Genomic DNA, 16,922 nt, shown 5'->3' with positions numbered 1-16,922 from the left:
CATGAACAAACCATGTTATGACATAAAGAACACTTCTTCTGACAACTTTGCGCCATATCCAATAAATGATTCTAATTACGTCAAATTCATTTCCAATCGCTTCAACAGCAGCTGTGTTTGCGAAACCGAAAGCGAATGACCTACATTACGTGTGTTGCTGCATACATGCGATAGTTAATAAACGAGTCTAGGTGAAGAAACGGTGCGCGAGTGTGTGTTAATTAAAAACCGCTACCAAGTGCAAAATTAACAGCAAAGAAAGTGACAAAACCAAAGCGGAAGTGCAACCGATCGAACCATGCTGAAGGACCTCATTGCCGCCGAAACGGTGGCGCCGGAAAAATGTGCCGGATGTGGCATTTCTATCCGAGACCGGTAAGAAGCGTTTGTTTGTGTTGTTCTCGCGCATTAGCCCATTTACCCGAATGTCCGTTGGTTCCAACACATTCCATCATTCCAGATACTACCTCCTCGTGGCGGACCGTGCCTGGCACAACCAATGTTTGCGGTGCTGCAAGTGTCTACACAACCTGGAAGCGGAACTTAGCTGTTACTCACGCGAAGGAAACATTTACTGCAAGGACGACTACTACAGGTACGTTTCGGTCGATCTTATTACACCCAAGATGCGCCGCCAAAGATGCGCCAATTATTAAGGAAAATATTTTAACTACGCTACGACGACCAGGTACGTTCAGCACGAAAGCAAACGAACGGACTTTTTTTTGTTTGCTCTGGCCATTTCTTACTTAACGGGCGCATTTTCATGCGCCATTTGCACGCGCCTTGCAATTAACAGTAATTACCCCGTCCGCGCGATCCGCGGTTGGTCAACGATGCAGACGAATTTATCAAACAGTTTAAAGTAATGAGATTGTTTGCTGTTTTCGGGTGGAACTTATTAAACAAAACGGTTGCAACGGTTTTAGTTTTACGATGCAAAAAAAAATTCGAACGCCCAACGTGCAACTGTGGTGGGTTTAATTTGAACCAATAATTTGGACAAAATGATGCGTTTAGGTGCATTTTGTTTTGTGTTTGTGCAACAACGTGGTGTAGCGGTCGGGAAAGATAATGTGCCAATATTTCATTTATTTGGAGTTCCGTACAATCCGTCGATTCCGTACACATTTGATATTGATGCTGGTTGTTAATTGTCGAATTTATTTTCATTTCGTTTATGAAACTAACTTTCAAGAAATCTATGCTTTTTATTAAATTTCACGCATATTTCATAAAATATTCTCTTGTGATGAAAATAAAAGTGAAATCACAGACGTTGCCAATGGAACAATATAATCTTCACAAAGGTCAAAATATAAGCTCCACAGACTTACGTGCTGTAGATTCTCAAGTTCGAGCGCACATCCACCATAAAGTTCATTTAACAATGCCCATATTCATCCACAAACGACAACGTGCCACCTACATTCAATCACAAAATTTGTTACCATCGTTAAAGAAAAAAGTAAAGAAAAACCAAACTTATCTCAACTTTTCTGCACGCCGCTTGAAAAGAAATCCTTCTCCACCGCTTGTCAGCGAAATGAAGATATCGTTTGTGTCTATAAAAAAAATAATGAGGAGATTCAACAGTGGTAAGAACTGAAGCCGTTACAATAATGAAAGCAAAATATGCTTTTACCTGTCGTCCTTTTTTATGTTTTCCTCACACACCCACGGTTGCTTGCTCTTCGCATTCCAAACCTCAGCTCAATTCAATCAGTTTTCTTCACCCAACCGAAACGCAAACCAACTCCTCCGGCTGGTAAACGATTTGCCCTGCACGGGACAGGGATCTCCGTGAGTAGCGTCCCTGGGGTGAATGTATAGAATGCAAATAGCTGTTTGCGTCGTGCGGTATGCGGGGTTGAATCGTTGGAGTACATGAGAAAGAGGGAAGTACTTTGGAGTACAAATAAATCCGAAAGGAAAATGGAACACCGAGGCTTCCATCACTCGGTCTTTGGTACTTTGCCTTCCCATTCTTGCCGAAACCCATCCCGAAGGCAGAGATGAAGTTTGCGGAGTACGTTGGGAAATATATTATGTGCATATCTTATTTGTTGTTTGGCTTGTCGCGACAGCACCGCTACAGAAGTCTCTCTTCCTTTGCGGATCTTCCAGCAACAGAGGGAGTTCTGGAAGTTTTGAGTGTATTAAACAGAGCAAAACAAAAAAGCAAGCAAAGAATAAGCATGGAAAGATCACCTTTGCTGCTGGAGCAAAGCAAACATTTTTTTTATTTCTGTTTCGCAGCTCTTTCTTTCTTTTTGCCGTCCATCACATTTGACAAGATTCGTGGTTTGTTGAAGCGCTTGCAACAACACTGCCCGTTGCCACTGAGGATATGTTGTGTGTAGGCAATAAAATCCTTCCTTTCAGTAATGGCCGTCACAAATATACTTTAATTTGATGGCATCGTTTTCCACTCGGTAAAGCACAATCGAAGGTTTATTGAGGCTCTTTTATAAAAGAGGTGAGTCATCTTAGTATATAATATGGAATTTAATATTTGGTATCACATTTTTTGCATATCAAATAGATGTATTCAAGAAAAATGTAATATCTTATAACATTGAATGAAGCGCTATTGGAATAACCAGTCGGTAATATGGTGCTCAACAAAAACACCATGGAGACGCCTGGTGGTCCAACGATACCACACAGGAAGACAACCATCCAACGATTCCCCGCTCCCGGGTGTCTTTGGCGTCAATTTGCATGCATGATTTCTTGGGCATCGCGTGAGGATACCGTGGGCGGGTTTCCTGGTAACGATTTGCACCTTCAACGTACGATACGCCCCGTTCTTTCCGGTGGGTGGCTGAGCCGTGGCCCCACACCATTACGGCACAGCCCGAACCCCACGTGGGGAGGGTGAAAGAACCATCATCGCAATCTTTCATCAGTCCTTCAAATTGTGAGAGAGTTACAAAGGTAGCCCCGGTGCTCCGTGCTACGAGCTTCTGCATCGAGCAGCTACATCATCATCCACGAAACGAAACAGCCACAAGGCGACGACCACTAGCTGCATCCGGTCGGTTCACGAATGAAACGACCATTGCAGGACGACAGCGCAAGATGTGTGACCCAGATACGAGGGTGGTACGTGACAAATGAGAGAAAAACGCAACAAAAAAAATCGGTTGCCAGGTCGGGAGAATGCTATCACGCAGCAGAAGAGCATGATGGTGGCCGTCTATGCTTCATCCCATTGCATGCAATGGGCTGTGGCTTTCCGTGCCCACCTTTACCCGCCAGTCACCGGGCAGTCACACACACCGGAGGTCTCCGGAGATGAGCCGCCGGTGATACGCCACGAACAGGCGAATGCATGACTGAATATTAATCCGACTCTGGTTCGCAACACGGTAGGCAATTGTTTCCGCTTTTTACTGTGCGCAACCAGCAATGGGCTATGATTATCGCGAAAACCGCACCACGACAGCCGCTGCTGAACTGGTTTCGGTGCGAGAAGCTTAAGCCACCCATACAGACGGATGGCCACCATGCTCTTGGAACCTCGGCTCGCCAACCCACCCGGCGGTTGCACGTGCTGCACTACTACCGTGTTGTTACCGTGCCGTCGCGTTCGCGGAAGCGTCGGGATTACCATAAAATTGCTCTCGAATGTTCTTTTGTGTGTGTGTGTGTATGCATGTGCATGGCGACGGGCGACGATTCCCGTGCAGTGCGGCACGGATTCCTGGACGGTGCCATAGTGCGAACCACGTACGCGTACGCTTCGCCGGAACGCGCAATCGGATGCGTGTGGCTGCGTGCGCTCCATGGCCATTTAAATCATTCGTGGAATAGTTGCCGTTACTCACGCAATGTGCACAGCGCAAGAAATTCGAGCATGTGATCGCATGTGACAGGGGAAGGGAGTGAGTTCTTAGTGAGCTTGAGCAAAGGCTACTAAATGCGTGCTCTGTTTGCAATACTTTCAACTGGATGCTGTGTTCGTATGTGTGGATGGAGGGTATTTTGAACATTTAATATAAATATAGTAAGCTGTTATTACAAAAAACGACAATTTCTTAATCAAAATATTGGAAAAACAGACAAATTATCGTTTTTATTAAGTTTTTTTTAAGCTTCCAAACGCTGTAGTTTTAAAATGCCCACTGAAATTAGGACCAAATTAATCGTAAGTTGAAAATATGCTAATTTTGTGACAGAAGATACTTTTATCTGATTATTGTAAGTCAAATTTGAAAACTTCACTGTCAAATTATACGTAAAATTGTTGAAGTGTTGGTCAAAAGTATAAAGCGCATAAATACTTCCCACTTTTGCGAAATTACGACCGCTTAAGGAGTCCTGTATGCCACTCATGTTGCCAACCTCCGTCTCAGTTTATGACTGCCACACCTTAGCAGGCCTTGTGAATGACCCAAAAGAATTTTATGAGCTCTGTTGTTTGATACCAAATAAACATGTTTGATACGCTTTAAAATTAGCACGAAAATGATGCAGGAAGAGATTTAAATGCATTAAAAAGTTAAAAAAAAACCCTTTTAATAATTCTGTCAAATTGATTGAGAAATAAAATAATTGTCTAATTTCATGATAAAAAATAGATTTTAAAGTAATACTTTAACAAACAAAGCTTCTCGTAAAAGGCCTCCCAAAATTGGTAGCAATCACCACAGCAACACTTCACCAAACAGAACAAAGTTTTGTAAAGTGTGCGAATCATTCACCCTTCGCTTATCCACATTCCCTCCTATTTTATACGCTACCAGAACCAAAACCATTTGGTGAACATCGCAACCAACGACAGTCATGTTTCACGATCGATTTTACGCCACCAGCACCATCGCAACCACCATTCCCCCACCACCAGCCGTCCACCAACCGGTTTTGCGTGGTACAGATCGAAAAAAGCTGATTCCCGTAACCGTATAAATTTGGAAAACAATAAAATAAAATTGTTAAAAAATTCATACCAGCCACCGTTTGGCCGTGTACGAACCGGGCCAGGATGTCAACCTTCGCGACACCCAAACCCACCCGGTACGGTAGAGCAGATGGAGTCTGGAAACCATTGGACCAGCCACTCGCAAGAGGGACTCCCAACGGGACTGGCACCGAGGCAGCACAATTCCATTCAATCCGATACCGGTAAAATGTTGCTTCGGTGTCGGTGGTTGAAGGCACCGAAAGGACACAACCGTGCACAGGGAAAAAAGAAGATGCCCACTTTATTCGATGCATGACATTTTTGTTTCCTTTTTTTGTGCGTTTTTTTGAATGAGTCTCAACCAAAGTGCAGTAGGAGAGAAAAGGTAGCAAAGAAAAAAAAATCAGCAGACAACGAAACCATTTCGTCCTTTGGCTCGATCCGGATTGCAATCGCGACAAAACGTTTGCATTGCCGTTCGTTTCGTTCGTTCCCGCTCCAAGCCTTCCAGTAATGCATGAATATCCAGCGGCAGTCATCCTTTCCTGTCTGCTGCAATTCAGCTTGACCCGAGTTGGCACCGTTTGTTGTCCCAGCACTTGCCGGGAAGCGTTCGGTCGCATCGGAAGTGATTGTTGCCAGAGACAACATGAATACTACGCTTCGGTGCTCCATGGTTGGGGACACTTTAGACTTCATCTCGAAGTCCACAAGGCACCGGGTGCATCCGATGCGCTCGATGCAGTTCGCTCGCTCTGCGACAGAAGCATACCCTGAACACTGTCCACATGCTAAGGTGACATCTTTGCAACCATGTAGATCATGTGCTGCGGCGGCACTGGTTCGCGAAACGATCGTTTGTGTCCAAAAAAGGAAAAACCCTTTACCGCTGCGTCGTGCCTCACGGTTTCGTTTCACCCAGCGCGGGGCCATTTGCCCGACCGGGCACCATTGTTTGCAAAACAAGTCGTCCCGATTCGGGGCTCAAGGAACGACGAAGAATGTCGATTGCAGCATCGACATGCACGTAAAACACACCGTGGCACGATAACCGCGCGCACATTGCGGAAAGAGAATGTGCGGAACGGTCCATCGAAAGCTTCGCCAGCGTGTTACGAATACAATGGCGAAAATTTCGCGGAAATCTGAATTGTCCTCCTGTCTCTTTCGGACACTCCCCGCTGTCGTCCTGTACAGCAGTGCATATCAGCTGGAAAACCGGGTCCAAACCAACAGAGATATTCGACAACGAGACAGGCATCGGGCCCGGTCGCATACATAGTTTTTGTTTGTTTCTCCCGTTTGACGTTTTACCTTGGAAACGATTGAATGGACATGCATGATTTATCGGGAATTTTGTAGCAAGTTGGAAACGGGATAAATGGTTGCGTTCTTTTTTATGTATGTGTGTGTTTGTGTGATTTGTTTTTGCTCCAAAAAATAAACGAAAACATACACACAACGGCAACCATTCCGAGCTCCCGAGCTGCTTCTGAGTACCTCGAAATGGCTCTTCGATCCAACATGGCGGAGGTCACGTTCATGTTTTTTTTTCAAACATGACATCTTAAAGAAGGTTTTTTACTTTGGCTTCCCAATCGATCGCGTTCGCGTTTCGGTTGCAATCGATTTCCTAAGGGATGCATGAATCATTCGATTCGATTACCATTGCTTCACTCAATCCTTTTTTTGTACGCGTAGAACTTTGACTGGAATGTTGGGCTTTTGGCTTCCGGAAGTGGCAGTGACCGGAGAAACCCAACGGGGTGAGTTTGTCCATGGTCGTGGTCATAAATTTTTCAACACTTTCAACCGGTTCGTTCCATAAAGGGAAACCTGCAACGAACAGCAACGCTTACACTTTATGTTACCCATGCAGAAACTGAGATTTCAAATCGTATCGGAATTCGTGATGTTTGCTAGACTCATCTATAAGGAATTGGTTGACTAAATATTGAAGTTTTAACTCATTTTCCACATGCTCAATTAGCTCAATTTGGAGACAAAAATTTATAGAACTCCACAATTTGTTTCCCTATTGCAGGCATTTCTCAGTTCGAAGATGCGCTCGGTGTGGCAATGGGATCAGCGCCTCAGATCTGGTAATGCGGGCGAAGGATCTCATCTTCCATGTCAACTGCTTTTCCTGCCTCGTTTGTGGACAGTTGTTGCGCGGTGGCGATACGGCTGGGATACGCGACGGCCGTGTGTTTTGTGGCGATCATTATGAGTCCGAAGTGTTAAGGTGAGTATTGATATACATTGTACGATCGTTCGCATGTGGTAGATTATGGAAAATATGATCTTGCCGTAGCGTTAATGGAAACACTTTCAATCTTACTTTCTTTTCCATCTCTGTCTGATTTTTATGTCTCATTTCTTTATCTTCCCATGTATCTTTATCTCTCCCACCATCCAAACTGTTGTGCTTAAACTCTGCTTAAATCCTGTCTTCAATTCACCAATTTAATTTTCAAACATTCCCCCCAAATATTAATCATATCGAAACAAAACAAAAACCCTCGTCTTTAAAAATATCGACCAATCGACCGAAAAACAAAACCCACACGCAAATCCAAACAACCCCATCTACACGAAACAATGGACAACGGCGGCCTCCCGAAACACTAATGTAATGTACCTTGCTTCACACATTGCCACATTGCAACCACACCAACACCAACCAGTGAACCCGAAACCATTTCACCGCAGTTTTTCCCCGTAACGGCGACCGGCGGTATGATGGTACAGTCGTCGCAGAAAGGACGACCCAGGAAGCGAAAACTCGCCACCCCGCAACCATCGGGGTTGCTAGACCCGACCGGCGGCTCTGTGCAGCATCCCACCTGCCCGTCGCTACAGGCAACGGCAACGCAACCGCAAGCACCTCAAATGCAGACACAACAAACGACACCACCACAGCCGCTCGAGGCACTCGATGCTGGTACGCCTCTACGTTTAGGTAAGTCGGGTCCCCCTAACCCGTGCCGGAACCAACGCTTCCCGACGTATACGCGTATGCTCACGTTTTTCGCCCACCTCACTGGTTGCTGGTGGCGCACTCGATTCACTTATTCTTATCAACAAAACCCCTTTCGCTCGTTCTGGTCCTTCGAGCAAACTCGTTCACATCCCACGGGGGTCAGATTTCGTCACCAGCGGAACGATCGTCGCCTACCGTACGACAGTGTTGGCGTGATGAGCGTGAGCGAACGAATGCCGTTGTTGCTGTCACGCTCAAGTGGCTCTCAGGAAGGGTTTTTTAAATGAAAGGATGGTTTCTTAGCCTTTCGAGCATGTTTTTGTTGTTGCTAAAATACGGGCAGTATGATCGCCTACCGCACGTCCTAAAGTGTCTGTATCAAGAGCCACAACACTTACGTGACTTTTGGAAGATAAGTCGCGCGCGATAAAATAAGCACTGACCGAGATTTTATACGATTCATTGTGGTGTCGGTTGGCACAACAGTGCCGAATGTGAGTCAAACATCTTCAACCACGAGAGTCAAACATGGTGTAGATATGTAGACAATTTTAAAATTTATTTTTTATTGTTAGCAACTGCTTTAAGATTGAAAACCAATCTACTGACTCTATTTATCGTTGTTTATTGGTTTCACCTACTCAGTACAACGAAGTTTATCCGGTACGCCTGGACTGTCGAGTGTCGTTTTATCTGTGTTACTCGAAACCATCAAAGTGAAATGTGGTATAACGGAGAATTTCAAAAACATTACCATTTCTACTTGAACTCGAAACAAATGGCACAAATGGAGACATCTCTAGAATAAATTCAAGTTGATGGATCAAGATAGATCCAGAAAGTACGAAAGATTGCAGATCTACCTCCACAAATTCTAGTTCAACTTACACATAATTAAAAAATGGTTCGGATTTTGCAATTAAAACTTCTACCTGGTATAAGCAGATACACTTATCATTCGCGCTGTTCACATACTCAGGGTAGACAAACTTTGTACAAACGGAGTCTGACAGACCTGTACTCAAGGACCTGCACTATCAACCCCCTCAAGACTGTCGTGCCGTTCGTGTCCATTTTTTCAATGTGATTCTGTTGTTCTTTATTTCCACATCCTATACGTGTCCCGAAAGTCGAGTGGAACGTGTCATTTTCAATTCTACTAGCAGAGATGAATCACATTTCGCTTTAGCTTGGAAAAATGGTCCATTTTGGAGTCAGTTTTTCTCAAGCGAAACTTTTTTTTTTGCTCAAGGCCAGCTTCTTGGTGGCCCACAGGTTCACTTTAACGGGAAAAACATAACCCCCTGTCCCATAAGCGGTCCCAGTGGAGTTACCAGTCAATAGCCACCCGCGTGGGCCGGGTTATATCTACAAGGTGGCGCCAATCCTCCTGGGAGGCAATCAACGCACGGTTTATTGCCGGGTTGCCGAGGTTGCCATTTTTCTTTGGCATTTCAATCACGTGTCAATCCCCAAGCTCATATCCGGAGCCCACCGCCTATGCGTACGCCAAACATGGGTCGATGGCTTGCTTACTTGGTGAGTAAACTTTTTATGCCCGGTCTCGTCTAGATGAAGACAATTTCTACAACACCACCGGATGTTGCTTGAAAGCACATGGGGTTTTTTGCAGGCTATTTGGTTGAGCAATTACAAAAAAAGACGCCAGCAACAAAAGCACATTTGATGTGGTCTCAACTGTAAAGGAGAGTTCCCTCGAGGACAGAGCACTAAAGGCAACCGTTTTGGCGTGTGTATTCGATGTATTAGCGAGCGCTAAACATACGGCCCGAGGCGAGCTGGTTTCCGGCAATCAGTAGCCGGGCTCGGTGGTTCGAATAGTTCACCCTCAGGGCAACACATCCTTTTGCGGACGGATGACCATTGGCGATCCTTTGGGGATGATCGGAAAGTTAAGTTGTAAGGTAACGCGCTAAGCGGATTCCACGATGGTACGCCATGCGGTTCCATCTATTTGATGCCTTGCTTGGGCATATAATGAGTGGTTTCGCGAGCAAGGACCTCGAGAAGAAGTTGATGGCATTACAACAAATCGATACATAAAGAAAACTTTATTTTCGTATCCAAAATAATTTATAATAATTAAAACTATTGAAGAAGTACAGAAAACAACATTTAGTAAAATTTGATAATAATATTCTGTTATTTAAAAAAATATCTAATATATTTTACCACTTTTTGAAGGGGATGGCAGAAAGAGTCGAAGAATTGTCCACGAAAACTGCTGGAATAGAATAATATTTTGAGGACGCTTGAAGACTATAAATAGTCCTACAGCAATATATATATATTCAATTCTGCGAACAGAAAAAAATAACAGACTAATTATCTTAACTTTTTCTAATGAAAATAAAACACAAAAAAACGATTTACTGCCGCTAAATATTGACTTATCACTACCTAATTGTCGTGAAGCTTAATTTTAACTACATTAGATGTAACACCCGCTGGTTCCATCAATAAGATTTTCACTTAAAAACGAATAAAATCAACCCCATGTGTAGGTCCTTAAACAATGCATCTGATTTACATGACTAATTAGTTTGTTTTTCAACCGTTTGCCGCTTCATGGTAAACCGATAGTGTTGAGTAATTGACTTAATATCGGCTCGTCGCAATCACCGGATGTTGTCTGGCTTTTTTTTTTGTTTCGTTAGGCTACGAGTTCCAAACGATTCCTGCACGGTTCCGACACGCTCGTATCAGTAGCAAATGGCCAATTATGAGTACACTTTGGGTCATGAACCGAACCCCCGAAGGAACTCCCGCTTCCTCATACTGTCTCTAGCTTGGAAAACGAGAAGAAAAGCATCCAAATTATGTCGGAACCTATCGGATGCTACCTGTGCCAGTTCGTTAGCATTTGGCTGCAAGCGCAAGCTTTGCTGAGCCGTAGCGTTGGATTTTGTTCGCGTGCCCACCACCTTTTGGGCTCCATCAGCTTCACGATGCACGATCGCTATCCACGTCAAGAATAGAGAGAACCACGGGGGAACTTTCTGCTGGGCAGAAGAAAGACTTGCAGAAACCAAACAACTGAACCACGGTCCGTGGTGGAACAAGCGGGTGCTCTCATCATTAAATTAAAATAAATCACTCATACTTCCTATTATGCTAATGATGAGTGTATCGCATCTTCATTCAGGCCATAATTAGCTACGGAGTGCCTTCCGAGCGCCCCGGGATGCATTTTATGTTATGCAAAAAAACCCCAAACTGGACGGTGGGAGGCATGCACAATTTCGACACCACATATATCAAATCACCGATAGGCACCTTTTCTTTCGGCGATGCAAATGGGGAGGTAGCAATGGGAATGAAAACAACAACCAAAAAAAACACCAAAAGCACCCAAAACAAAAAAGTTATCAAAATGCCATTGAGTGGCATGGAACGGACTTTCCCTAGGCGGCGGGCAAAAATATTGGCATAGTATAATGGCAAAAAATCAAGCGAAAACGGTAGCAAAAACAGAACGAACCCCGGCAGCTTTCTTGGAAGTAGCAAAACGGTTCGCCGGTGCATGGGGATGGTATGAATCGGTAGCATCGGTTTGGAAGTTGCCCCGATCTTTGGCCGGCCAACCTGATGAGACTTATTGGTGGGATGTTTTCGGAGGCATCCCACGATGGGTGGGCGGCCTGTACACGATCCTCTCGCGACGGTCGTGAAATCATCATCATCAGGGTAAATGGGGAGATCGTGCTAAAATTATGGCCGGTCGAGCCGAGCGCAAACGGTACAACTTCATTAAAAGGAAATAAATAAATATGAGCTCGTACCCGGTGCTCGATCTCGACAAGCGGTGAGTTTGGATGAAGACGTGATCGTAAGCACTCCGAGTGGGAGTTGTTAGTATTATTTCTGCATTGAAAAAGTATTAAAGACTTGAAATGATGCTAAGCATTAAAATGAGTAATAACTGTTTGAAATATTAACAAGATAAGGAGCTGTGAGTTTCCAAGGAATGACTAAAATTGGGGAGCAAGAGTGGGAACTTCTGAAAAAAAAAACCTCATAAGCATATTTTAAAAGCTACCCAGAAATAAAACGAAAACATTATGCATGCTTGCAAATCATTAAAAGCAAAAACCATTCCCGTCATAAAATCGACACCCTTTCGGCCATAACGAACTGCGCTTGGGTGGAACTTTCGATGCAAAGATTATCTAACTAGGTGGCACACATCATTATTTTGCATTTGCACACTCGTCTGCTCGGGGAATGGGTGCCGGGTTAGAAGACCTTTTTTCGCCCTCTGCTTATCCTATACATTTGCACTTAACTATGTGCAGTAATAAGCCACTACCAAGTGCCCCTCCCATTTGCATTTGTTGCATTTGCATGCTACTGGTGCATGTTGTGCTGTTCTTCACTCCCCCCAAAAAAGCAAGAAAAAATGAACCGGTTACATGAAAAGCGCCTAATCACTTCGAACCTTCATGAAGATAAACAACGACTCGGGCCGACTCGCTCGACTCGGCCGAACACCAATCCAACAGCGTGTGAGTTAAGCTCAAACAAAAAAACTATAACAAAAACGATCATCTTCGTTGGCTTTCCGAGAACTTTTGTACCTAGGGCACCGCTAAACGGTTTTCAAACCGCCAGTACCGAATGTTTCCACCATCGAGGAATCAACCCTCTAATTCCAAGGGTTCCTACAGGCTAAGCAAGCACCCAGAGACCCGAGATGCAATCGCAGGGGTTTCTGTTCTGTTAACAGCCAGCGTGCAGCATAACAACGCTAATTTTCGATAAATATGACCACGCCAGCATAAAACCCCACAACAGCCAGGCGGTGGAGCAAGCAACAACAACAACAACAAAAACCGGGGGGCGAATAAACATGCCGCTGCAGCCAATCAATGCAAATCTACGAGGTGCAGTTTTGCCGCCCCCGTAAAACGCCATGCTGAACAGTGCTATAATGGCAGGGCCGAAGTTATAGCATCTCGTTCCGTTCGGTCGGTTGAGATTTTTCGTTCGTTGGCCCGTTTCTGGGAATATTGAACGAAAGGAATGACGCAAAAAAAATGTAATATACCCTATAAAGGAGAAAAAAGCTTACAAGACATACCCCTGAAGGAGGGAAAATGTTTTCTGTCTCGCTCTTTTGTCTGTTTTCTTACTTGCATATGCATCAATGTGCAAAATTTAAGCTTCACTCAAGATGCACAATGCAACATATTTGTATGTAAAGTATGTTTGCCTCAATTCTTCCCCTTCGTTCGCCACCTCGTCTTTTTTTGCCTAAAATATACACAATTTTCTTGTGCGAAACAATAGATACGCTGGGGGTGGCTTTTCTCGTGGCAAATGGATGGTGAAAAGCGAGCAACAATTAAAACCAACAAGCAAAAACAAAAACTCTCCACAGGAGAAAGCACTGGGGTTTGCATGTTGGAAGAGAGATGTCAGGGAGAAGGGGACGTTTGTTTGCTTACCACCCTCGGGAAGAGGACCGCCCTGAGAGCGTCCAATAAACAGAGACCGCTACTGCCGGCCTGTCAATGCAGTCGTAAATTTTTGCATTTTCCGCGCAAATCAGCAATTATTTAGCAGCATGCCAGTGGGTTACCCCTGCGTGTTTCGCCGTTCCCTTCCCTTTGTTAGGGTTAGTTGTTGGAAAATATGTTAAACACATGCTCACATCTCTGTGGAGGCAACGAGCGACAGCGTGGAAATAAATCGTTTTGTTGTCTTCTCGCCTTGCATTTCCGCGGCGAGCAGCGTTCGTGCAAGCGATAAAAAGCGGACCAGTTGACGAGCTGCGGAGTGTGTGTTTTTCGCTCACCAACCGTTTTTGCGGACATGTTGTGGGTGACAAAGTACGAGTTGTTGGAAAATTAGTCGTATCGAAGAAATTTACGTTCCTGCCGTTCAAACGGGGACCAGAAAGGGAAGCCGATTTATAAGCCGATACATCGTATGCAACCATGAAAGTGATCATAATTTTCACGCTGCCTGTCGTCTTTTCTACTACCTGCGTAAACCAGATCTTCTGCACAAGGAGCTGAGCGTGAACAGTTTGGATCTGTCCACGTACGACGGTAGCCAATCGCCCGGGTCAGGCGGTGCGCTAACGCCAAACTGTCGCACAAAGCGAATGCGAACCTCGTTCAAGCACCATCAGTTGCGCACGATGAAGTCGTACTTTGCCATCAACCAGAACCCGGACGCGAAGGACCTGAAGCAGCTGGCACAGAAGACGGGCCTATCAAAGCGGGTGCTGCAGGTGAGTTTGTTTTCATATTTTAGAAAAGTAATTTGAAGCATCATTTATTCATTATTTAAATTTCATTTCATTATTCATTCATTAAAAAAAAAAAAAAAAAAATATTTTTTTGTGAGACATGACAGAGCTCAGGAAGATTTTATATTCGAAAACCCCACAAAATTCCTTGAAGTCTTGATTCTCTGGAATCTCTGGAAATCAAATGATATCAATAATTAGTACTAATGTGTATCTGCAGTGTAAGGGACGGATTTACTCTGAAGTACAGGAAGATCCTCTGGTACCCCAATTCGCGATCTGCTAGAAGGTTAGGATTTAATCTATTTATTGGTACTTATAGTCACGATATACAGGAGCTTGTCTTAGGGAAATTGTAATTCCATTGTTAAGCATGTACTTATGCGGTTTCCAATAACTCCAAGATTTATGAACGTATGTGTCGAAGTTGTAGATAAAATAATGCATGGTCAGCCGCTGAGGACTCGTAAGATCCGCATGAAGATTGACAGACGAAATAAGAACTTCTGATCGATACTAACTACTAAGGCTCTCTGCTATAAAAATGAACCTTTGTATCGGATGATAGATGAGAATACTTTTAGTGATAATCATTCCCTACAATTTTTTTTTAAATATACCGTTACTAGATAAATTTTAACACGAATTTCTTTCGCCAGGTTTGGTTTCAAAATGCCCGCGCAAAATGGCGCCGAAACGTAATGCGCCAGGATGTGGGCATGGGCAATCCGGGCCAAACGCTCGGCGGCCTACCATCGATCGGTGCCGTCACGCTTCACCACCACAGTGCCAACGGGCCGAACGATCCGGGCAGCATCGGCGATCTTTCCTCGACGCAGGTCCTCGAGGAGATGCACAACATGACGTTTGCCGAGCTGTACTGACACAATCTGATGATCAAGAACATGATCCTGTCGAATGTGATAAAGCTGTCGCGCAATCAATCGCCGGCCGTTTCCTCAGGACTTGTGGTTGAGGAAGCGGCCGAGAATGGCCACCTGCAGTCGCAATTCGAACGCCGCCCGGCAGACGGAGACCGTATGGGACTGCTGGATGACGATGGGCCCTTGCTGGACGAGATGACGCTAGAAGCGTCCACATCCGACGGTGCGTGGACACCGATGGGCTGTCTGGATGGTACAAGTTGCACCTCGTTGCTGGACGAAGCATAAAAAGCGGCAAAACACAAACGCCGATTGTAATTAGTAGAGGTGTTTATCTAGGATAGTGTAGCGTGTCGTGTCGTCGAATTCGCTCAAAGCCTCTCCAGACATCACATACACACAGAGTCCGCTCGCCATAGCCAAGTACTTTGTCACTTCGTTAACAGCACCAAATGGGCCACGGGAATGGTAATTTTGTAGCCACACGCGCCTAGTAAGTGGCTTACTGTTTGCATTTGCCTTTCCTCGCTAATTGGTCCCGTCGGATGCGATACGGCATCCAGAGCGACACCGCGCATCAGCCTCATCGTCATCGTTATTAACATCAGTTTCACACCAGCATCGTAAAAAAATAATGCGTTTCAGCGCGATAACGAGCAAAGCGGGACGGTGGGAAATAACAGTGCAACACAAATTGCAAACGATGCATCGGACAATTTGCCACCGAATCCGAGGACGGTGTTGAAGGTGGATAGGTGTGTTTGAGCATGCCATACCCAACAGTTCAACACTGAAACGCACACATTTCCGGCTATTTCGTAATGAAAAGCAAACTTTCCAACTGCACTTTTTTCCGATATTCACCGCGCCCACCCTGTGCAGCGCTGCTAGAACTAAACGGTTTCCATTCTACCACACTCAACCAACTGGTCCGGATGATGGTAAAGTGTTAAATATGTTCTGCTCTTTACCTCCCTTTTGTGCCCGACCTTATAATCATAGTTCGCTACCCCGCGCCAGTGCTTGTAATTAATTAATACGATAAACCAACAAACGATTAGTGCGAGCGAAAGTGTGAATATGCTGCACGTTTGCTCGAGGTGACTGTGGGGATTTTAAGGGCAAAACGGTAAACCCAACAACCACCACAACTGGTTGGCCCAAACAAAATGGCCTCCCCGTGGACGAGCACTCACTCGCCCGGTTGTGACCCCCTTCCAGCGAGAATGTAAATCGTAATTGATTTAATAGTAGGTTTTTCGGCCGTAGCGTAGAACAAACACGTGTACACAATGTTTCATTATTGTTGCTACTGTTTGCATACATTTACACCCAATCAAGGTCGGTTGGTGATGATGGTGACGGAAGGCGGAAGCAAACCGGACTAAGAGGGTTTAATTGGAAAAGTGCTAGTGAACGACAAAAAAACTGTTCTTTTCGATGAAATTAAATTGGGTGCAAAACGGTACTAAACGGACCATCGTCAAACTGAATGTGGTAGAACGAGAGGAAATTGTTACGTAAAAACATGGACAACATTTTTTGCTGCCCATTATGCAACTCTCTCATCACCCACCCGTCTAGCCGTGTCAAACGAAAGACTTCAACGCGCGCGCAAACAACGAGCGTGGATGTGCGATATAATTAAACGATCCATCCTTTTCATACTCTTTTAATTGTCATTTCTTCATCCCCAAAGAAGCTTCCGTATTCCTTTCCGGATGGTTAGCCCGGTGCCATGAAGTTTATGTTTAACCGATCGAGGGCAACACCGAAACTTTGCGATCGTTTGTTACCCCTGTTGACAAATGCGAACGCGATCGCGGCCCATCGGAGTACAAATTAGTGGTACAAATTAATTTACCATGC

At 44.8% G+C, this 16,922-nt stretch overlaps 1 protein-coding gene across 1 annotated transcript; it reads left to right on the top strand.

Annotated features, from left to right (window-relative positions):
- Positions 1-298: 298 nt before the first annotated feature.
- Positions 299-15,053, top strand: LOC128716025 (LIM/homeobox protein Lhx2-like). Its single transcript, XM_053810949.1, has 6 exons — positions 299-375; positions 461-595; positions 6,954-7,154; positions 7,597-7,871; positions 13,913-14,151; positions 14,829-15,053. The coding sequence occupies exons 1-6, from the start codon at positions 299-301 to the stop codon at positions 15,051-15,053; spliced, it is 1,152 nt and encodes a 383-aa protein (XP_053666924.1).
- Positions 15,054-16,922: the final 1,869 nt, after the last annotated feature.

The sequence above is a fragment of the Anopheles marshallii genome, chromosome 3, assembly GCF_943734725.1.
Source record: "Anopheles marshallii chromosome 3, idAnoMarsDA_429_01, whole genome shotgun sequence".
NCBI lineage: Eukaryota > Metazoa > Arthropoda > Insecta > Diptera > Culicidae > Anopheles > Anopheles marshallii.
Note: the sequence above shows the minus strand (reverse complement) of the source record. Positions and strands in the feature narration are given on the sequence as shown.